The sequence below is a fragment of the Lycorma delicatula genome, chromosome 11, assembly GCF_047948215.1.
Source record: "Lycorma delicatula isolate Av1 chromosome 11, ASM4794821v1, whole genome shotgun sequence".
NCBI lineage: Eukaryota > Metazoa > Arthropoda > Insecta > Hemiptera > Fulgoridae > Lycorma > Lycorma delicatula.
Window position 1 is genome coordinate 23,877,543 of NC_134465.1, and position 25,103 is coordinate 23,902,645.

Below are 25,103 nucleotides of genomic sequence, written 5' to 3' on the forward strand. Positions count from 1 at the left end.
TATAATTGCTTTCTTCTGAAACATAGAATGCCAGGCTGCAAATTTACAAATTTATTTGTTTCTGTTCGATATATAAACTTTTTATGTAAAAACCTTTAAGTAAAATGTTTAGTTTTGAGTAAAATAAGCTACAATTTTTCCCTTCTTATTGAATTACAGGAATCTGTATTAATAAATAATCTTAATAATCAATTAATCTTTCTTTTCTACGAAATCTTTTAGATTTCAATAACAAATCATTTTTAAAAGTGTTCGTATAGTTAAAAATGTTGCGATAGGTTTAGAGTGCAACATCAATTTATACAATAACATTTGTTTTCCTTTTTAGTCTCCGGGACTCACCGTCAGGTATTACTTCAGAGGATAAATGAGGATCATATGAATTTGTGTAAGTAAATTGTAGACTTGTACAGTATCATGTCGACAATTTTTAAATGTGTAGTTAATTGAAACTCAACTACCAAAGAACGTCGTAATCCACGATTACGACGTTCTTACTAGTAAAGTAACCTTTACTAGGGTTTGAACATTAGAACTCTCGAATTCGAAATCAGTTGATTTGCGAGGACGCGTTCAACACAAGTTCAACCCGGTGGGTAATTTATGCAATAACTACAAGTTAAATCAACTTAACATGATAATACCAGTAATGAAGTGTTGCTTAATTTTTCCTCCTTATAAAAGTATTTCTTAAAGTAATGATTCCAAAATACCTATAAAGATTTTAAACTACCTTTTTAAAATTTTGAAATTATGGTTAACACACTTTTCACACCTGATACAAATTTATTGTAATAAATAATATTTGATAGTAGTTGATGATGTACATTATTATTAGCAATACATAAAAAAAATTAAATAAAGCTGATATTGTTAGTTTGTTAATTATTTAACGAAAACATTTTTTTTTTTGCGTTTGTTTCAACATCTACCAGGAGTAAGGGAATGATAATATATATAATCAATAAAGGCAATAACTACGACTGGTTATTTCTATAGTAAAGACCTTTTCATTGTACAAATAATTTTCTGAAAACTTTATGAATAGTTTTCCTTTCTGTTAAACAATTTGCCTTTTTACTACTTTTTATATATAATCGCCACATAAATTAAGATATTTATCATAGCGATAAACCAACTAAAATACATCCTCGTCGAATTTCTCTACCGCCTGTCCATTTTGCCACGGAATAACAGCATTTTTAATTGCATCGTTACCCGCGAATTGCTTACAACTGAAGAATTCTTCAAAATTCCCAAACAAATGGTAATCAGAAGGAGCTAAGAGCAGACTATATGGTGGATGATCTTAAATTTGCCATCCAAAAGTTCTCAGTAAAGTACTTGTCGGACTTGTAACTTGTCGACATGCATTACCGTGCAGCAGGACAACGACATCGGTCAGCCGCCAACGTCGGCAATTTTAAACGGCGCGCCGTAAATAACGTAGAGTTTCACAGTAGGCTTCTGCATGTCTAGTCGTTCCACGTGGCATGGAATCAACCAGCCGTATGCCAAAACGATCCTAAAAGATTGTGGCAATCAATTTCCATCCAAATGATTGTAGCTTGACCTTTGTCGGTCTGGTTGGTGATTGAGGATAACGGCATTCACTTAACTGCCATTTTGTCTCTGGCATGTAACACGAAAACCATATTTCATCGTCGGTAACAATTGAATTAAGTAACTCATCACCTTTCTGAGTAGCGCATCAAAATTTCCAAAGCAAAACCCATTCGGATATTTTGTGACGTTCCGTTAAGACGTGCGGCACCCAACGTGCACAAACCTTCCTGATTCCTAAATAGTCATAAACAATAACAGTTTACCGGTACAAGTTCTTGAAACATCTGGAAAATGAAGGGCCAAGTCGCAAATCGTTGAGCGGCGATCTTTTCTGATTTCATCATTGGCGCGTTTCGATTAGTCCTACGTGATAATCGTGAGGCTCCCCCAACATTCTTCATTGTGTATATAATTACTGTTATTTCTAAACCCTTCACACCATTTTCGGACGTTTCTCTCATTCTTTGTATTATGACCGAACACAGGAACCATTTTCCTATAAATTTCATCCGGCTTAAGTTTTGAATGTATAAAAAACGTTAAAATCCACGTATTTCAGAGTCGGCTGCAACATCCATTTTCCTATACAATTGATAATGTAATAACTCACACGTAATCAATGATACTACAACGTGACAATTTACAGACAAAAATTCAATGTGTGCATTACTAGCGTGGTTATGAACGACAAAGGTTAGCCACCTTTAGTAGAGAAATTTCACAACATCTTTACTTTAGCGATATCTCTCGTTGTAATCAGTAAAATATTAAAAAACAACTTTTTGGTCAAACTTTACTTCGAATTACTTTATTTCCAAATTTATTTAGTGAAATAATATTAATATTTTAAATTATAAGGTTAAGTTAAGAATTAACAGTAACATTTCCTACATTGTTGATTCTTGTATTGTCCCTGGAGGACGTTGATATCTTGTATGTGATGTAGGTATGTCATAAATGCTTTCAATTTCTTCGTCTCCTTCTTCATATAATGGAGTTCTTCTGCAATAAAAAAAATTGAATATGAGCTCTTTCATTTAACATTTTTGTAGCTCAAATTTTGATTCTTTTATTAAAAATAAATATTCGTAATTTATCTTTTATTATAAGGTATACAAATTTTCACATTCATTTCATGTCAAATAGTAAATAAAATAAATATTATTTATTTGAGGTAGTTTGCAAAAAATTACTTTTTAATTAATATCGTATTTACTATTGTTATTCGATAGATTAAAAGTTTACTTGGAATCAAAAGATTATGTATATAATATCACTACATTTTTTATGTAACTATTTAACAAACTATACGAATGTCTTTACCATTAAATATAAATGATCATTAAACACGATTCTTGATCAATAAGTTCGGATTCTGAAAATTAAATGTATAAAAAACAATTAGTTTGTTTGTTGAAAAGGATGGTGAATTTTAAATTATTATGTGCTCACCATCCTTTTCAACAAACAAACTTTTAAATTATTATGTAGAGTTTCCGGAGAGGGGGGAAACTGAAATGGATTTATGAAAGCATGGACAGGAAAATGCCACTAATCTCTTGCTACAAGAATGGCAAGAGAAGTAGAACTAAGGTGTGAACAAAAAAGCTTATTTCTGGGATAAAACCGCGGCTGGGGAGGAAACATGGCGTCGTGGGGTAATATCTGTTACAATTTCTTTCCGCTCAGGTAGGATTTCGTTTATACTTACACAGGTTTAGAAAAGGTTGCTCCCAAATTGTGTGTACTGCGGTCAAGTGTACAATCCCTGCCACACCTTTTTTAAATGTGCACGTTGGAATGATTTGAAAGCAAGATATAACATACAAGGAATATACATACAAGATATAAGATACATCAAAATAAAGATAAAATCCGGAACTTGTGGGCCGACTACCCATGCCGGGCGAGCTGCCGGTAGGCGGGGAATCTCATTAGAGACAAAGGACACTACCCTGGACTGACTAATACTTGATTGTTGAGCCGGCCCAGTGGAGCATGAGAACAAAGACATGGGAAGAGTAGCCCTTGGGAAGATAGAAATGTTGGCTCATCTAGTTCAGTGTCTCTCAATGAAACTGAATGATCCCGATTGATCGCAAGATGGGGGGCAGCCAACTGCCACGACCGCGTTGGCCACGGGTGTTGGGGGTGTTTAACAAAGTAAAAAATGTTGGATACAACTGGTATAAGTAGCTTTTATAAGTGACAACAGGCAGCGGCAAGAATCATTTGATAGGCTCTTAAATGATTTGACGACGATACAACAGACATTTATTAGTGATGAAACAAAATTTCATTTACAAAGTTTCAAGTCACGATTTTCGTACATAAGGCCTTGAGAATCCGGAACAGATTGCAAAGTAGGCACAAGATTTACCAAAAGATTTTTGTGGAATTGTTTATAAATATTTGCGAACGTTTTATTTAACTGAATAGGAACCAAAATATTATAATTTCTAGTTAATAAATGATCGAAAATTAATATTACTGCACTGTAGTAAAATTTTGTTTAGGAGACTTAATAATGGGACGGAAAATTCTCTCTATACTTATCGTAGTACGATCAAGAGCAAACTATCTGTCAGGAATGCCCAGTGATAGTTTCACTGTCTATGCGTTGCAGTGAAATTGCCCTGTCAGTTCTGCGCCATTCTAAACATTCAAATTTTTAACAAATTCTTAGCTGTTAGGGTTTGTATTACAGGATGAATGTAAATTTTTTATGTCGTTTATAATATTACCGTCCTCTGTGTTTATAATTCTGTCGACTATAGTACTTTTGTAAATGAGAGTATTATCCTCTTTTGTAAATGAGAGTTTAATTCTGTCCAGAATGTAATTCTACAAATTTATTTGTTTCTGTTAAATATAAACATTATTTATGTAAAACTCTTTAGGTAAAATTTTAAGTTATGAGAAAATAAGCTATAATTTTTTGCCTTCTAATAGAATCAAAAGAAACTGTATTAATAAATAAACTTAATAATAAATTAATCTTACTTTAACGTAGCTTTTTGATATCATTAACAGATCATCGTTGAAGGATTTTGTAGGGAGGCGTCTGTATAGTTAAAAATGTTGTCAGTAGGTTTTGAGCACAAGATTCTTTTAATCATCAATTTATACATTAAGTATTTTTCCTGTATAGACTCCAGGAATCGCCGTCAGTTATTACATCAGAGGATGAATGTGGATGATATGAATAAGTGTATGTGAAGTGTAGTCTTTTATAGTCTAAGGTCGCCATTTCTGAGTTGAAACCCAACCACCAAAGAACACCGGTAGTCACGATGTAATAATCAAATCCGTATAAAAGTAGCTGCCTTTACTAGGAATTGGAACATTGGAACTCTCGACTTCGAAATCATTTGAATTGCGAAGGCGCGTTCATCACAAGTTCAACCCGGTGGGTAATTTATGCAATAACTACGACAAATTAAATCTACTTAACATATTAATTCCAGTAATGAAGCGTTTCTTAATTTTTCCTCCTTAATAACGTATTTCTTAAAGTAATGATTCAAAAATACTTTAAAAAATATTATACTAACTTATTCAGAATTATGAAATTATGGTTAGCACACTTTTCACACCGATACAAATTTATTGTAATCATTAATTTCGATAGTATTTGGTGATGTACATTATTTTTAGCATTACATAAAAAAAATTGTATGTTAATAAAAAAAAAAAAATTTACGTTTAATATTGTTAGTTTATTAATTATTTAAAGAAAACATATAATATTTTTGCATTTGTTTCAACATCTACCAGAAGTAAGGGTATGATAATGTATATAATTAATAAATGCATTAACTACGAGTGGTTATTTCTATAGTAAAGACCGTTTTATTTAAAAATAATTTTCTGAAAATTTATGAATATTTTTCTTTTCTGTTAAACAATTTACCTTTTTACTACTTTTTATATATAATCGCCACATAAATTCAGATATTTATCATAGCGATAAACCAACTTAAATACATCCTCGTCGAATTTTTCTACCACCTGTCTATTTTGCCACGAAATAACAGCATTTTTAATTGCATCGTTACCCGCAAATTGCTTACCACTGAAGAATTCCTCAAAATTCCCAAACAAATGGCAATCAGAAGGAGCTAAGAGCAGACTATATGGTGGATGATCTGAAATTTCCCAATTAAATGTTCTCAGTAAAGTAATTGTAGGACTTGTAACATGTCGACATGCATTATCGGGCAGCAGGACGACGACGTCAGTCAACCGCCAATCTCGGCAATTTTAAATGGCGCGCCGTAAATAACGTAGAGTTTCACAGTAGGCTTCTGCATGTCTAGTCGTTCCACTTGGCATGGAATCAATCAGCCGTATGCTAAAACGATCCTAAAAGATTGTGGCAAGCAATTTCCATCCAAATGATTGTGGCTTGTCCTTTGTCGGTCTGGTTGATGATTGAGGATGACGGCATTCACTTAACTGCCATCTTGTCTCTGGCGTGTAACTCGATAACCCTATTTCATCGTCAGTAACAATTGAATTAAGTAACTCATCACCTTTATGGGTAGCGCATCAAAATTTCCAAAGCAAAACCCATTCGGATATTACGTGACGTTCCGTTAAGACGTGCGGCATCTAACGTGCACAAACCTTCCTGATGCCTAAATAGTCATAAACAATAACAGTTTACCGGTTCAAGTTCTTGAAACATCTGGAAAATGAAGGGCCAGGTCGCAAATCGTTGAGCAACGATCTTTTTTGATTTCATCATTGGTACCGTTTCGATTAGTCCTCCAACATAATAGAGGGGCTCCCCCAACAGACTTAATCGTGTATATTAATACTGTTATTTCTAAACCCTTCACACCATTTTCGGACGTTTCTCACATTCATATATTATGACCGTACACAGGAACCAACTTCCTATAAATTTCACAGACATCTTTACTTTAGCGATATCTCTCGTAGTATTCAGTAAAATATTAAAAAACAACTCGTTGGTCATCCTTTATTTCGATTTTTCCAAATTAAAATTTTAGAATTTTTTAGGTTAAGTTAGGAATTAACAGTAACATTTCTTACATTGTTGGATCTTGTATTCTCTCTGGCGGACGAACATATACTCTACGTGTTGTTGGTATGTCATACATGATTTCACTTTCGTCATATAATGGAGGTTTTCTGCAATAAAAAAAATTGAATATGAGCTCTTTCATTTAACATTTTTGAAGCTCAGATTTTGATTTTTTTTGTTTAAAAATAAATATTAGTAATTTATTTAATTCGGCCGATTTTCATCAATAGGCCGACTTCAACAACACACAACACACAACACACAACTGGACTTCGCTGCCACCTGCAGATACGAAATTCTAAACGATTATTGTAATGGATTAATACTACCTTTAGAGCTGGTGATCTGGCGGCTACGGTCGAAGTTATTTGCAGGTGTAACGGAGACCTTTCGTTGTCCACATTCCCCCCGCGATGACAAGCATATAGTTAAGGTGCCCATGTTGTTCGTGGCATGAGAGTCCTGAAAGCCTCGGTGTGTAAGGGCCTGGAGTCAGTGCAGAGACTGCGCATCCGCTCTCTGCCAGGACATATGCCAGTTCCACCGAAGTACCGGAACGTACCTCCAGGGTTGGTAGCCCTGGATTGGGGGTGTACATCGGCGGCTAGCCTTATTACAGAACGGATTAACCGTTCATGAATATTGAACAACCAAACGTGGCAGAGGGTTCACGTGAACACCCTCGTCTAGAACTGGCCCGTTTCGTCTGAGGCGAAACGCCGAAAGAGTGCAGAGTCAAGAAAGATTGAGATTGGGACTAGAAAAAGCTTACACAAAGCTTTTTTTAAGAGTAGTAAACTACCGAAACCCAAATATTTGGTCATTTCCAAGGTGGTGGAAATTTCTCGAGGGTGAGTCCTTTTCTCATCGCTCGGGAGATAACCTAATGCGCTGAAGGCCCTGTAAAAGAAATAAGGAAGACCTTCACGGGACTTCATGTTGAGACTGTAAATGATACTCAGTCTCAGAAGATCCTAAGGCTTAAAAATACTGGAGAACTGGCTGTACGCGTCGATCCCCACGCTCAACACCTCAAGAGGTGTGGTCTGTCGGGATCTTCTAAATTGCTCGGAGCAAGAAATTGTTGAGGAGTTGTCATCACAAGGAGTAATAGAGTGCCGTTGATTGAACATGAGAAGGAACGGTGAGGTCTTACCCTAAGCTTCTCATGTCCTCACTTTCAACCGGCCTACTTTGCCGGAAAAGATAAGAGCAGGGATTCATCGTTTGTATGTGCGGGCATTTGTCCCACAGCCAATGAGGTGCTTTAAGTGCCAACGCTTTGGCCACACCGCTCTTAGATGTGAAAGACCGCAAATATGCGTGTGCGGTGAAGAGGTGCATGAAGGAGAGCCGTGTAAAAGAGCCTCCTACATGTATCAACTGTAAAGGAGCACATTCTTGTAGATCAAGGAACTGTCCTGTCTACAAAGATGAAGTAGCTGCGCAGGAAGTAAAAACCCAGCAAAAGGTCAGCTACTTCGATGCAAAGAAGATTGCTAATGCCCGCAGGCCTAGAGCAACGACAACCTATGCTCAGGCTGCGGCTGCTGTTCCTGCTCCTGCTCCAGTTGCTGTTGATGAGAGTGCAATCATCAACAAACTTGCACCTACCTTGGCTGGCTTAATTGAGAGGATAATTGAAAATAAAATAATGCCTCACACCACTAACGAACCTGTGAGCCAAGAATAATTGTACAGCCTCCAGAAGACACATAACCAGAACAGAAAGTCGCTCCAGTACAGAAGAAAACGGACACTAAACCTGAAATCCATGTCCGTCTTAGTGAGATCTTAGTTGATGAAATGAAAGTGACAGCTACAGAGTCTGTTATGGTGGCTCACAAGCCTCCTGTAACTGAAGTGGCCTCTAAGCCTCAGAGGCCACAAAAAATTTCACAGGGGGGACGAGTGTCCTCCCTTCCACAGGCGGTGACCGGTGCGACCCCCGTGTCTGGGGTCGGCCAAGTTGCCGCTTCACAATCGGCGCCTGTAACCGGTGCCGATCCATGCCCGTCGTCGTCGGCGGCTTCGGTGGTTTCCAATTCGGAGACCAGAAGCTTCACGGGCGACGACCGTCTCCACGAACACGATGCTGTTCGTAAGATGGAGAAAAAAAGGTTAAAAGGGTGGCCGAAAGGCAAACCCAGACGATAATATAATTTAAAATCAGCGAGTCGATAGTACAATGGAACATCAATGGATGTTTTTCAAACATCCATGAGCTCCAAAGCTTGGTACATGATGTAAACCCGATTTGTATATGGCTGCAAGAAACGCATTTCCGCCGAAATGAAAATTTTAAATTAAAAGGATTCGATATATTTCGGCGAGATCAACCGCCAAATGTAAGATTTAGAGGTGGAGTAGCCATATTATCATCGACCAGAAGCGGTTGTTCAAAACACAAACCTGCAAGCGGTCACCGTTAGAATGAAGCGTCCGCTTCAGGTCACTCTCTGCAACATGTACATGCCGTATTTTGATTGGAATATGGATGACATAGCAAGACTAATTTCTGAGCTTCCCCCACCTGCTTTACTGGTGGGTGACTTTAATGCTCATAATTCTCTCTGGGGATCAGATCGTGTAGATCCCCGCGGAAGAGAACTGGAAAGGTTCCTGATTAATTCAGAACTTATTATTTTAAACGACGTATCAGGAACCTTTTTCAATGCCAGAGATGTTTCGATGTCCTGTATTATCTTGCACTTATAAGCGGATCGATAGCACCAAGGTACAGCTTCCATGTCTTAGACGATTTGCATGGAAGCGATCACTTCCCGGTGCAAATTGTAACTGATGTTACAAGAAAAACATATCCCATCTCTAAACGATGGTTATTTGATAAGGCAGACTGGACGAGCTTCACAGCTAGAACGATACTCCCTGAAACAACTGGAGTTATCGGAGACGATGTCGACGCCGTAGCAAATGCAATAATAGAGTCGGCATCGAGATACATTCCCAAAACATCTGGGAAACTTACGAAGAAACCCGTTCCATGGTGGAACGATGAAATAAGTGAAGCTATAAAAAGAAAGAAAAGGGCGTATAACGCCTTTAAGAAGCGTCCTAGCATAGCAATTCTTGTGCTTTTAAGAAATACAGGGCGTATTCAAAACGTCTTATGATCCACAAGAGAAATACCGCCATGGCTCTTGCCAGCCGTAATTACAAGGTTCAATCTCTCTCAAGGAGAATTAAAAAAGAAACCAGCAGTGATCATCCAACAGGAATTTTTGGCAACCGTCAGTAGTTACGAAGAACATATTAGAATTTATACTGAAGGTTCTAAAACCTGGTGTTGGATGCTCAATATATGTAAATGGAGAAGCCCACTTTTGGAAACTGCCAGATGTGGCCAGTGTCTACACGGCAGAACTCACTGCAATTCAGCAAGCTCTTCGCTATACTGAACACTATTGCGAAGAGAGAGTGCTAATATGTTCCGATTCTTTAAGTGCACTTGTCGCAATTCGGAACAAGAACATTAAGGATGTCCTAATTGCAAACATCCTGTCCATTTTATACCTTCTATATCAACGAGGACAACGATGCGCATTTGTATGGACTCCAGGGCATGCTGGTATTACAGGTAATGAAATCGCAGACGAACCTGCCAGAAAAGCAACAGTCTGCGGTGATTTGGATGCATTTCCTGTAAGAGTGGCAGATGTTAAAAACCGTCAAACAAACATAGTAAAAAACAAGTGGAATGCTGAATGGAGGAGTTTAAATACAAAATTAAACTCAGTAAAAACTTCTTCATATAAATCGAATAGCGACTTTAGGTTGACCCGCCGTGAACAAGTAGCGGTGACCAGACGTAGAATCGGTCACACGCGATTAACATATTCATATTTGTTAACCGGCGAAGTAAGACCAATGTGCGGTGTTTGTAATAAAACACTGACAATCAAGCATCCAATAGAAGGGTGTACCATATATGAGGACCTCAGAAAGAGGTTCTGTCTAAAAAATGACATTACTGCTGATCCGGATAATGGAAATGAACAAAAAATAGTTGCTTTTTGCACGGCAGTGGACTTCTTAGATGTCTGTAAAAGTTTGAAAATTTCAAAGCTGTAAGACAATCTCTAAGATGGAAATTTTATATGTATGGGAGTCTCGAAGCGTGGCACGTGTAGTACCGGGAGGAGCCCTCTTGCCTAGGCCATATCCTGCCCATATAAATAATAAACTTTTCAACAACCATCCTATGGCTGCATTATACGAACGTCGTGCTACCTATTCCAGACCAGCCGGAATTAGCTACCACGAATTAAGAAGTAAATACAAAATTGCCATTCCTGATACGTTCACAATTTCTACTAGAGAAATACCGCCATGGCTCTTGCCAGCGGTAAATACAAGGTTGGATCTCTCGCAAGATTATTATATCAGCAGATATCCAGATCTGCAGATCTAGATAATGGAAATTAAGAAAATATGGTTGCATATTTACACGCCAGTGGACTTCTTAGAAATCTGTAATAGTGGAAAATTTTAAAGCTGTGTTAAAGAATCTCTAAGAGGTGGTTTCATTTAAATGTGGAAGTCTCGAAGCGTGGCACGTGTGGTAACGGGAGGTAGCCCTCTTGCCTAGGCCATTTTAGCTCACCTGCATTCAAGACCAATGAGTCGGGGTGTGTCCGATGATGGCATTGGGGATTCTCAAGGGTGGATTGAGGGCGCGAGGCTATGGGTATGCGTGGTGCATGCATGTAGCATGTGATTGAGGATGACGGCATTCACTTAACTGCCATCTTGTCTCTGGCGTGTAACTCGATAACCATATTTCATCGTCGGTAACAATTGAATTAAGTAACTCATCACCTTTCTGGGTAGCGCATCAAAATTTCCAAAGCAAAACCCATTCGGATATTTTGTGACGTTCCGTTAAGACGTGCGGCACCTAACGTGCACAAACCTTCCTGATGCCTAAATAGTCATAAACAAGAACAGTTTACCGGTACAAGTTCTTGAAACGTCTGGAAAATGAAGGGCCAGGTCGCAAATCGTTGAGCAACGATCTTTTTTGATTTCATCATTGGTACCGTTTCGATTAGTCATCCAACATAATAGAGGGGCTCCCCCAACAGACTTAATCGTGTATATTAATACTGTTATTTCTAAACCCTTCACACCATTTTCGGACGTTTCTCATATTCATATATTATGGCCGTACACAGGAACCAACTTCCTATAAATTTCACAGACATCTTTACTTTAGCGATATCTCTCGTAGTATTCAGTAAAATATTTAAAAACAACTCGTTGGTCAAACTTTATTTCGATTTTTCCAAATTAATTAAGTGAAATAAAATGAATATTTTAGAATTTTTTAGGTTAAGTTAGGAATTAACAGTAACATTTCTTACATTATTGGATCTTGTATTCTCTCTGGCGGACGAACATATACTCTACGTGTTGTTGGTATGTCATACATGATTTCTCTTTCGTCATATAATGGAGGTTTTCTGCAATAAAAAAAATTGAATATGAGCTCTTTCATTTAACATTTTTGAAGCTCAGATTTTGATTTTTTTGTTTAAAAATAAATATTAGTAATTTATTTAATTCGGCCGATTTTCATCAATAGGCCGACTTGTTTTTATAAGTGACAACAGGCAGCGGAAAGAATCATTTGATAGGCTCTTAGTTGATTTGACGACGATAGGTTCTTACAACAGATATTTATTAGTGATGAAACAAAATTTCATTTACAAAGTTCAAGTAAGGTTTTTCGTTTATAAGGCCTTGAGAATCCGCAACAGATTGCAAAGTAGGCACAAAATTTACCGAAAGATTTTTGTGGAATTGTTTAAAAATATTTGAGAACGTTTTATTTAACTGAATAGGAACCAAAATATTATAATTTCTACTTAATAAATGATCGAAAAGTAATATTACTGCACTGTAGTAAAATTTTGTTAGGAGACTTAATAAAGTGACGGAAAATTCTCTCTGTACTTATCGTAGTACGATCAAGAGCAAACTATCTGTCAGGAATGCCCAGTGATAGTTTCACTGTCTATGCGTTGCAGTGAAGTTGCCCTGTCAGTTCTGCGCCATTCTAAACTTTCAAATTTTTAACAAATTCTTAGCTCTTAGGGTTTGTATTACAGGATGAATGTAAATTTTTTATATCGTTTATAATATTACCGTCCTCTGTGTTTATAATTCTGTCGACTATAGTACTTTTGTAAATGAGAGTATAATCCTCTTTTGTAAATGAGAGTTAAATTCTGTCCAGAATGTAATTCTACAAATTTATTTGTTTCTGTTAAATATAAACATTATTTATGTAAAAATCTTTAGGCAAAATTTTAAGTTATGAGAAAATAAGCTACAATATTTTGCCTAATTGAATCAAAAGAAACTGTATTAATAAATAAACTTAAAAATGTTGTCAGTAGGTTTTGAGCACAAGATTCTTTTAATCATCAATTTATACATTAAGTATTTTTCCTCTATAGACTCCAGGAATCGCCGTCAGTTATTACATCAGAAGATGAATGTGGATGATATGAATAAGTGTAAGTGAAGTGTAGCCTTTTATAGTCTAAGGTCGCCATTTCTGAGTTGAAACCCAACCACCAAAGAACACCGGTAGTCACGATGTAATAATCAAATCCGTATAAAAGTAGCTGCCTTTACTAGGAATTGAACATTGGAACTCTCGACTTCGAAATCATTTGAATTGCGAAGGCGCGTTCATCACAAAGTTCAACCCGGTGGGTAATTTATGCAATAACTACGACAAATTAAATCTACTTAACATATTAATTCCAGTAATGAAGTGTTTCTTAATTTTTCCTCCTTAATAACGTATTTCTTAAAGTAATGATTCCAAAATACTTTAAAAAATATTATACTAACTTTTTCAGAATTATGAAATTATGGTTAGCACACTTTTCACACCGATACAAATTTATTGTAATCATTAATTTCGATAGTATTTGGTGATGTACATTATTTTTAGCATTACATAAAAAAAATTGTATGTTAATAAAAAAAAAATTTTTACGTTTAATATTGTTAGTTTATTAATTATTTAAAGAAAACATATAATATTTTTGCGTTTGTTTCAACATCTACCAGAAGTAAGGGTATGATAATGTATATAATTAATAAATGCATTAACTACGAGTGGTTATTTCCATAGTAAAGACCGTTTTATTTAAAAATAATTTTCTGAAAATTTATGAATATTTTCTTTTCTGTTAAACAATTTACCTTTTTACTACTTTTTATATATAATCGTCACATAAATTCAGATATTTATCATAGCGATAAACCAACTTAAATACATCCTCGTCGAATTTTTCTACCACCTGTCTATTTTGCCACGGAATAACAGCATTTTTAATTGCATCGTTACCCGCGAATTGCTTACCACTGAAGAATTCCTCAAAATTCCCAAACAAATGGCAATCAGAAGGAGCTAAGAGCAGACTATATGGTGGATGATCTGAAATTTCCCAATTAAATGTTCTCAGTAAAGTAATTGTAGGACTTGTAACATGTCGACATGCATTATCGGGCAGCAGGACGACGACGTCAGTCAACCGCCAATCTCGGCAATTTTAAATGGCGCACCGTAAATAACGTAGAGTTTCACAGTAGGCTTCTGCATGACTAGACGTTCCACTTGGCATGGAATCAATCAGCCGTATCCCAAAACGATCCTAAAACATTGTGGCAATCAATTTCCATGCAAATGATTGTGGCTTGTCCTTTGTCGGTCTGGTTGGTGATTGAGGATGACGGAATTCACTTAACTGCCATCTTGTCTCTGGCGTGTAACTCGATAACCATATTTCATCGTCGGTAACAATTGAATTAAGTAACTCATCACCTTTCTGGGTAGCGCATCAAAATTTCCAAAGCAAAACCCATTCGGATATTTTGTGACGTTCCGTTAAGACGTGCGGCACCTAACGTGCACAAACCTTCCTGATGCCTAAATAGTCATAAACAATAACAGCTTACCGGTAAAAGTTCTTGAAACATCTGGAAAATGAAGGGCCAGGTCGCAAATCGTTGAGCAACGATCTTTTTTGATTTCATCATTGGTACCGTTTCGATTAGTCCTCCAACATAATAGAGGGGCTCCCCCAACAGACTTAATCGTGTATATTAATACTGTTATTTCTAAACCCTTCACACCATTTTCGGACGTTTCTCATATTCATATATTATGGCCGTACACAGGAACCAACTTCCTATAAATTTCAAAGACATCTTTACTTTAGCGATATCTCTCGTAGTATTCAGTAAAATATTTAAAAACAACTCGTTGGTCAAACTTTATTTCGATTTTTCCAAATTAATTAAGTGAAATAAAATAAATATTTTAGAATTTTTTAGGTTAAGTTAGGAATTAACAGTAACATTTCTTACATTATTGGATCTTGTATTCTCTCTGGCGGACGAACATATACTCTACGTGTTGTTGGTATGTCATACATGATTTCTCTTTCGTCATATAATGGAGGTTTTCTGCAATGAAAAAAATTGAATATGAGCTCTTTCATTTAACATTTTTGAAGCTCAGATTTTGATTTTTTTGTTTAAAAATTAAATATTAGTAATTTATTTAATTCGGCCGATTTTCATCAATAGGCCGACTTGTTTTTATAAGTGACAACAGGCAGCGGAAAGAATCATTTGATAGGCTCTTAGTTGATTTGACGACGATAGGTTCTTACAACAGATATTTATTAGTGATGAAACAAAATTTCATTTACAAAGTTCAAGTAAGGTTTTTCGTTTATAAGGCCTTGAGAATCCGCAACAGATTGCAAAGTAGGCACAAAATTTACCGAAAGATTTTTGTGGAATTGTTTAAAAATATTTGCGAACGTTTTATTTAACTGAATAGGAACCAAAATATTATAATTTCTACTTAATAAATGATCGAAAAGTAATATTACTGCACTGTAGTAAAATTTTGTTAGGAGACTTAATAATGGGACGGAAAATTCTGTCTGTACTTATCGTAGTACGATCAAGAGCAAACTATCTGTCAGGAATGCCCAGTGATAGTTTCACTGTCTATGCGTTGCAGTGAAGTTGCCCTGTCAGTTCTGCGCCATTCTAAACTTTCAAATTTTTAACAAATTCTTAGTTTTTAGGGTTTGTATTACAGGATGAATGTAAATTTTTTATATCGTTTATAATATTACCGTCCTCTGTCTTTATAATTCTGTCGACTATAGTACTTTTGTAAATGAGAGTATAATCCTCTTTTGTAAATGAGAGTTTAATTCTGTCCAGAATGTAATTCTAAAAATTTATTTGTTTCTATTATATATAAACATTATTTATGTCATTTATTTATATTACATAAATACATTTATATAATAAATATTATTTATGTTATTTTAAGTTATGAGAAAATAAGCTATAATTTTTGCCTTCTAATAGAATCAAAAGAAACTGTATTAATAAATAAACTTAATAATAAATTAATCTTACTTTAACGTAGCTTTTTGATATCATTAACAGAATATCGTTGAAGGATTTTGTAGGGAGGCGTCTGTATAGTTAAAAATGTTGTCAGTAGGTTTTGAGCACAACATTCTTTTAATCATCAATTTATACAATAAGTATTTTTCCTTTATAGACTCCAGGAATCGCCGTCAGTTATTACATCAGAGGATGAATGTGGATGATATGAATAAGTGTATGTGAAATGTAGTCTTTTATAGTCTAAGGTCGCCATTTCTGAGTTGAAATCCAACCACCAAAGAACACCGGTAGTCACGATGTAATAATCAAATCCGTATAAAAGGAGCTGCCTTTACTAGGAATTGAACTTTGGAACTCTGGACTTCGAAATCAGTTGATTTGCGAAGGCGCGTTCATCACAAGTTCAACCCGGTGGGTAATTTATGCAATAACTACAACAAGTTAAATCTACTTAACATATTAATTCCAGTAATGAAGTGTTTCTTAATTTTTCCTCCTTAAAAAAGTATTTCTTAAAGTAATGATTCCAAAATACCTTGGTAGTTTGCAAAAAATTACTTTTTAATTAATACTGTAGAATGATTTACCTGTTATTCTATCGATTAAAAGTTTACTTAAAATAAAAAGATTATGTATATAATATCACTCCTTTTTTTATGTAACTATTTAACATACTATACTAATGTCTTTAACATTATATATAAATGATCATTAAACCCGATTCTGGATAAATAAATTCGGATTATGAAAATTAAATCTATAAAAAACAATTAGTTTGTTTATTGAAAAGGATGGTGAGTTTTAAATTATTATGTGCTCACCATCCTTTTCAACAAACAACGTTTTAAATTATATGTAGAGTTTCCTGAGGGGGTGACACTGAAACGGATTAATTTAGGCATGGACAGGGAAAATGCCACTAATCTTTTGCTACATGAATGACAAGAGAAGTAGAACTAAGGTGTGAGCAAAGAAGCTTATTTCTGTGATAAAACCGCGGCTGGGGAGGAAACATGGTGACGTGGGGCCACAATTTCTCTCCGCTCAGGTTGGATTAATGTATAGTTACACAGGTTTTGAAAAGGGTGCTCCCAAATTGTGTGTACTGCGGTCAAGTGGACACTCCCTGCCACACCTTTATTGAATGTGCGCGTTGGGATGATTTGAAAGCAAGATATAACGTACAAGGAATATACATACAAGATATAAGATACATCAAAATAAGGATAAAATAAAAGAACTTGCGGGCCGATTACCCATGCCGGGCGTGCTGGCGTTAGGCGGTGAATCTCATTAGAGCCAAGAGACACTCCCCTGGGCGGAGTAACACTTGATTGTTGTGCCGGCCCAGAGGAGCATGAGAACAAACACACGGGAAAAGTAGCCCTTGGGTAGAGAAAAGTGTTGGCTGTCTAGGTCAATGTCTCTCAATGAACCTGGATGGTCCCCGATTGAATCGTATGTATAACCTATTCAAATTCCTCGCAATATCTGCCTGTTGGGGTTTCTTGCTTGTCGAACCGGTGTAGGTAGGCGTGTCCTCCGTGTCCCGTCAACAACCGGGAGAGATAGAAGCCCATCATTAGACCAAATCGTTGGGTAATTTATACAATAACTACATCAAGTTAAATCTACTTAATATATTAATTCCAGTAATGAAGGGTTGCTCAAATTTTTCCTCCTTAATAAAGTTATTTCTTAAAGTAATATTTGAAAAAAAAATCTTTAATAATTTTAAATTAATTTTTCTAATTATGTAATTATTATTAACACACTTTTCAGACGGACACTAATTATTATAATCATTAATTTCGATAGTGTTTGGTGATGTACTTGTACATTATTTTAAGTATTTAATAAGATAAATTTAAATAATGCTAATATTGTTACTTTATGCAATTTTTTTTTTTTTGCATTTATTTCAGTGTCTGTCAAGAACAAGAGCAAGGTAATACACGTATATACAATTAAGAAAGGCATAAAGTAGTAATTAATCAGTTTCAATACTTAAAAACACCTGTTTGGTTAAATACACTTTATTTCGATTTTCCCGAATTTAATAAGTGAAATAAGATGAATATTTTAGATTTTTTTAGATAACTTAAAAATTAACAGTAACATTTCTTACATTGTCTTGATTGTTTGACGACGATTACGTGTACTTTTCAGGTTGTGATAGTTACAACTGGTATAAGGTTTTTATTGGTGAAAACAAGTTGCGTAAAAAATTCTGTGATTTGCTCTTAGTTGATTTGGAAGACGAAAGGTTCTTACCACGGGAATTTATTTGTGTTAAAGCAACGTTACATCTAATGGTACCGTTTCAGTTCGGGTTTTTTTTTATGGGGACTTGAGAATCCACATGATATTGTACAGCAGGAGCAAAATTTATCAAATTTTTCGACCGATTCTGCCTACAATATTTATATATTTTTTTTAAAGAAAACACAATTATAGGGCATTCTTATTTTGAAATCCTGCAGGATTGGCTTTTTCCACAAGTAAATTATGACTATAGAATTACTTTTTCCGCGAGTTGGGAGTTCCTTGCTTCTAATCAACCGATTTCGTCAATTTCTTGATGAAACATGACCTACACGCTGGATAGGGCATACAGGAGCCCAAGACTTTGCGCTACATTCTTGTCCTCCAACTTCCCCAGAAATTACGCTTTGTGGACTCTTTCTTTGGGGGAAATATGAAAAACGTTTTTATATTTCCCCATTGCCTGCTGATTTGAATGAGCTAAAAACCAGGATCACTGCTGAAGTTACGCTTATAACAGAAGAGTGTGTACAACGCGCTGCGAAATAATTCAATTATCGTCTTGATTTTATGCGTGCACCAAGTGGGAGAATGTACATTTAAACCTAGGTAAGTGAAATTTTAAACATTTGTAAATAGTTTGAAGTTTGACTTATGCACCCTTATACTAGGAAATATATCTATTTAAAATCGGGTCATTCTTTTTGTTACTCTGTATTTTAGGTGTTTATAAATTAAAATAAAGAAAACGATAAAATTCTTACATCCTTGGATTTTGTACTGTCACTGGTCGATGAGGAGGATATCTTCTGCGTGATGTTGGCATGGAATGCATGTGTGGTGGTACAATTTCGTCGGGTCTCCCATCATAAAGTGGAGTTCTACTACAATAAAAAAATAAAATATTTAACAAATACTGTCCATTTTTTTACTTTGAAAGCTCAGATTTCAATCTATTTTTGTGATAAATGTTTTTAATTTATTTTTAATTATATTGTATTAACCGTTTCACATGATAAAAAATACAATTTATATAGGTCAAATTATAAAAGTACAATCTATTAATTAAATTTTTCATTAATTTTCATTAGCTTCTGTTGTAAAGTTAAATTGAGTTACTAAGAAATCTTGATGATATACTTATAAATTTCGTTGGAAGAGGATTACTACAGATTTTAAGGATTATTATATAGCTCATCCTTATCCAGGGTATTGTATTATAAGTAATCCTTTTTGTTTATTTTATTTATTTATTACGTTATTTTATTTTTTACTTTCATTTTAATCTATTACTCAAGTTAACCTACGGTATAACCTGTAGCCTATAATATGTCATCCTAATTATGGATCAGCTGTCAGGTATTCCTGGTAACAAGAGCGAGAAAACATCCACTGGTAACGGTTTAAAAACAAGGAAGCGAGCTCCTCTTATCACGTCGTAAAAAAATCCTAAAAAAATATTACGTCGTAATTAAATAATTTTCAAGTGATGTTCGGATACTGAGACTAATATCGATATCACAGATTTGCAAACAGTTACTCTGCCATGTGAGACTGTACCGGTGCTGCGTGCAACGAAGGTGTCACGTACTTCTTAAATTATTAATTTATCTTTATCAAATCGATACTAATATCTTACGACGAAGAACTTTCAAATTGTTATAAACAATTGCGAATTATTTCAAAGGATGTTGACGTTTACAGATAGATTATTCACATAATCTGCAGAACCTTATTTCCCACACATTTACGAAAAGATGAAGGGGAATTTCGGTTGGTGATGAAGAATTTACATTGTTCGATTTCCATGAAGAAATTGATAAATTTTGACGTACAATCTGGAGCATAGTTAATGCTTGCCATTGGGTCCGGGAAAACCATTTCCAACATTTTTATCATCCTTAGGAAAAAAGGAATTGTTCAATTTGAAGTACGTTGCCTACTGTGGAGTTAGCTTCGAGAAACTTAGGAGATCGCTAGGGACAATTTAATGCGTGCGTTTTCAACAATACAGGAACACAAAAAACAACTGAATGCTAGGATACCATTGTATAAAATATGCTGATGGCTGTAGGACTATAAATTGTCCTAAGATCATAGGAATACTTTGACTTGTTATGCGCTATGCCACTCGGACTATAATGTAAAAAGTGAGCAGAGTGTAAATAACTCAAGGAAGGGTCTTAACGGATTGCATAAAGATTGGCCAAAAGACTAATTATTTGCTGCACAGCTAAGTTCTTTTAGCCATATAACATAAGGAGAGCTGATGAACAGGAAATTCTTGAATTTTTGATCATCTATTAAATTATAAATTTAATTAATTATTAACCCTAACTATAATCTATTTTTGATAAAATATTATAATAATAGAAATTCTATTATATATTTTCGGAAATAAATTATAGTGATGATTAATAATTTTATTATATTTATAATTCAAAGTTCACTAGTTTCGATAATAGTTGATAATATATTTTATATTATTTATAAAAACATCTAATCCCAAAATTAAAATAACCCAAATTTTAATATTATTTTATATAATCACGCAAAATTCTTCTCTTTTTATTTCAATAATTAGGGATGGATAATGTAAAATTAAAACATCAACTAAAGTAATGTACTAGTTTCAAAATTTAAAACCACATTCTTAGTGAAAATGTTTTTATTAAGATATTTTCTTCCGAATATAAGTATGCGAAGAAACGTAACTATTTTTAAGTTTTATATGTTAACTTAAAAATTAACAGTAACATTTTTTACAGCGATGGATCTTGTACTACCGCTGTCGGATAATCTTGTAATCTACGTGATTGGGGTCTGGAGTTTAAACCATCATCGTTTCTACGGTCGTATAATGGAATTCTACAACATTAAAAAAAAAACAATAAATTTTATATTTAACATTATTTTAAAATATGATATTTTTTTTGTAAGGTAACAACTAAAATAATATATCTGTTTCAGGATTTATACCTATCAGTGTATTAATTATATGTTGTTTTTCTGTAAATTAAATTTACAGAATTTAAAATAAAATTATATTATTAATTCAATAATCTGTTACACAGAACTGACATAAATTGTAAATTTTTGAAACTCTAATGGATTTGATAACCTGCAGATTATCACCACAGATACTCAAAAAATGGTCTATTAAACATTTTTTTATTGTATGTGTTGTTAATGAAAAGAACAAACAATTAATAAAAGTTGAATACTTTTACATTAAATAATGTTTATCTGAAACTTTACAGTCGTTAAATTTGAACGCATAATCATTCAATATATTTGTACTTTAAAGTAAAATTTGTCGATGTTTCTTCTAAGTATCTAACCTGTTTTGGGATTCTTTAAATATTGTTTTACAAAACATACAATAACACGAGAGCCGATCAAAATCTTTTCGGCCTGACCAATAAGATGCAAGATTTTTCCTAATTTTTTATTTTTATTTTTCAATGTTGTCATCTTTCAGTTCGATATATTTAGATCAAGAACTTTCAGATATTTAATACCCTAGGTAAAATTTGTTCAAATCTTCAGAAAGAATTGTTTTCTCCGTTTTGATTCAGTTTTGACCTCGTCATTTGAAGTGAATCTTCACCTAATAAGCAGTTTCTTGTGTTTGGGTAAAGGATGTAATCGATGAGAGCCCAAAACGGTAAATAAGGCGCATGTTCCGAAAAAGAAGCATAGATTTTAAGTACTTCCACTTGAGTATATATGTTTTTACACCACATGCAAAAGTTACTGGTTTTGAAGAAACAAGCCGAAATGTGCTGGTAGACATATTATCAAGAACCATTTTTTATTTTGGAAGATGTGGAAATTTATTCTGAATTTAACACTTCATATAGTTAAGTAGTGATTTGGTATAATTTCCGGCGATTTTCCTGTCTTTCAACAGACAGTCTATGAATACTAAAATCTGTAAAAACCGTAGTCCTAACTTTAACTGCAGTTGGAACCGTTTTCGGTTTCTTTGGCAAACTTTCAACTGGTCCCCATTGTTTAAACTGATTTTTTTCTTCTGCGTACTACGATCAATGTGTGTTTCTTTTGCTATTAAAGAAGTAGAAGAAATACTCTTATATGTGTATTTAAAGTGTAATGTTTAAACTGAGAAGTGTTCAGTCAAATTAATTTTGTAGTTAACTTTAAACAAATACTGCATCCATCAAGCAGGTAGTATTTTTCATAAACAAAACACCTTACAAAATGTTTGGGCCCGATCTATCGTATTGTTTTTAATGAATAATCTCGCTTAATCTAAGTCGGCGATTATTTAATACTGAATTGTGGAATTTTGTGAGAATTTTTTCGGTCGTAGCGGTATTTTGGCGTAACGGGTTTAGTTATCATTTTGATTTGAATGGATAAATAACTACATTTAAATTGAGCATCCCACTATATTTACAAAAACACAGAAGGAGAATTCTTTAAAGTAGAATCATATCCTTTTTTGTATGCCCGTTGGAGTTAAATCTTTTAAAACACAGTATTTTGTAATTGTATTTTTTTCCATTTTTGAAAATTGTCAAAACCTGTTTGCTTCACTCGATTCCCACTAATATCTTCTTAACGCACCAATCTGAAACTTAGCAACACGTTACATTAAGATTCATACTTGACAAATGCCACAGTCACTTGGCCGAATTTGTGTCAAGCCAAAATCCTTCCGTTCGGTCTTGGTATATTTTAATGGACTAGTTGTTAACTGCAGTAATAATTTGGGTTAAATAACAATATTAATAATTTACTCAATAATAATATTAATAATAATTTGAGATTAATAATAATTTCATGTTCAATAGAGTTTCCATATATTTTTTTTTTTCAAAGATGTAACCGAATTACAACAAAGGTGCAGGAGTAAAATCAACGTAAATTATTTTTTATTTTTCATTATTCATTAAATCTGTTTAAAATTGTAAAAAAAAAAAATATTGATAGCACTTATTTTTTACAAACAGGTTTTAAAGTAACATATACGTATTATTAAAAATGTTTTATATGTTAGTGTCCATACTTAAAATTTGCTATCAAGATAAAGCTACGCGATCAAAATTATGTAAACTTAACATTATCTTTACATATTTAGAACATGAATTGATTTATAATTTTGTTTCATTGAAAACCAATTTCAAGATTCATTCTAATAGATTAATGGTAAAACGTAAAGTAAATCATAGTACACAAGCTCATTTAATTATAAAGTGTAATCGTAAAGTAGCGCAACCCAAATGACAACAAATTATTTTTTGGAAAGCCGTTTTATTAATTTACAAAGTAATATTAACATTTACAGAAATATTAATTACAAGTTTATAAAAAGTGCTGGAAATGTCCACCATGATTTTCAATGCATGCATAAACGCGTTTTCTTTTATTGTATACAACCTTATTCAGGGTAGCAGCAGTGATATTTGATATACAGTCCACAATATTTTGTTTAAGTTCATTAAGTGTATGCGGTTTGTTTGAGTACACATTATCTTTTAAAAAGCTCCACCAATAAAAATCGGGAGGACTCAGGTCCGGTGAATGAGAAGGCCACATACCACAAGAAATTAACCCTGTCATTGATGAAATCGCAAAGAAATTGCATATTACTGTTCGCTTGTGTGCGAATGCTCCGTCTTTTTGTAACCAGCAATCTCGTACATCAGCGTGAAGCTAAGCTATAAACTGCATGATTATTTCTTGATACCGTTCAGCTGTGATGATCTCCGAAAAAAAAGATAAGGCCGACAATTCTCCGACGAGATACACCACACCACATCACAGATTTTTGCAATTTTTTTGCAGCTGTTGCAGTTCATGGAACAAGTATGGGTTCCCTGAAAACCATAATTTTGTAATTTTAACTGTTAGTATATTCGCTACGATGAAACCAAGCTTTATCGCTGAACAAAATCTTGTCTAGGACAGATACGTCATTTAAATGAAACTTCTAAACCACCCACAATACGGAATTCGTTTCTCCTTATCTGGTTCTAGGAACAGATGACACGTTAATCCAGTAAAAATGTAATTATAATCCTTTAGTAGCTTTATGAACACTTCCGTTAGGAAGTATTCGAAAAGACCTTTTTTGGAGAACAAAGTGTTTCACTTATTCTCTGCAGACTGTCGTCAGTTAAAACACTTGGATGGCCGTTACGCTTACAGTTACGTACACTGCCTGTATCTCGAAAATGATTAAATAAACGATAAATGTGAATATTTTTTGGCAGATTAACATCTAGAAAAGCTTTTAAAAATTCTTCTTGACACTTCGCGTACGATTTCGATTGGCAGTAACTCATAACAATAAAGACACTCTGTTCCTGCGTAAAAGACACTGCTGCTCGGACTAAAAAAATTGCTTGGTGACACTCCCACTGTTGCCCGGTGGCATAATCTAACAGTACTACCACAAACTGCACAAAAAATTATCCTAATAAAAATATCTTTTACAAATGTAACTGTCATTCCTACAAAGCAGAAATGTTTAGTTGCGCGACTTTAGATCACCGTGTTTTACAAATAGGTAATACGTAATTTAATGTAATTATTTAATTAATTCAGCAGTTAATTCTGGGTTTGACGAACACCTATGTCGTTCTTTTGAAACTTAACCCTTCAGGCGTGGACGGAATATGACATAGCCCGATGGCGAATTTCGAAGGTAAGTGGGGGAAGTTGTTTAACGAGTTTGGGGGTTTGACTTTCAGTATCTTGCCGGCGGTTC

At 34.3% G+C, this 25,103-nt stretch overlaps 2 protein-coding genes across 16 annotated transcripts in view; one reads left to right on the top strand and one right to left on the bottom strand.

Annotated features, from left to right (window-relative positions):
• Positions 1 to 25,103, bottom strand: part of LOC142332637 (uncharacterized) — a 166,184-nt gene that overhangs the window by 128,933 nt on the left and 12,148 nt on the right. For 3 of the 11 annotated variants that reach the window (XM_075379254.1, XM_075379255.1, XM_075379256.1), the window contains exons 3-7: positions 21,131 to 21,232; positions 19,129 to 19,248; positions 15,029 to 15,127; positions 12,004 to 12,102; positions 6,628 to 6,726 (exon numbers count right to left, since the gene is read on the bottom strand). In XM_075379254.1, coding sequence (XP_075235369.1) covers positions 6,628 to 6,726; positions 12,004 to 12,102; positions 15,029 to 15,127; positions 19,129 to 19,248; positions 21,131 to 21,232 — 519 coding nt within the window. Of the gene's footprint in view, positions 1 to 2,457; positions 2,569 to 6,627; positions 6,727 to 12,003; positions 12,103 to 15,028; positions 15,128 to 19,128; positions 19,249 to 21,130; positions 21,233 to 25,103 lie in introns of all 11 variants that reach the window. The other 8 variants (XM_075379249.1, XM_075379246.1, XM_075379252.1 and 5 more) reach the window with 6 other exon arrangements.
• Positions 1 to 25,103, top strand: part of LOC142332634 (uncharacterized) — a 323,090-nt gene that overhangs the window by 84,000 nt on the left and 213,987 nt on the right. The gene's annotated exons all lie outside the window — the stretch shown is intronic.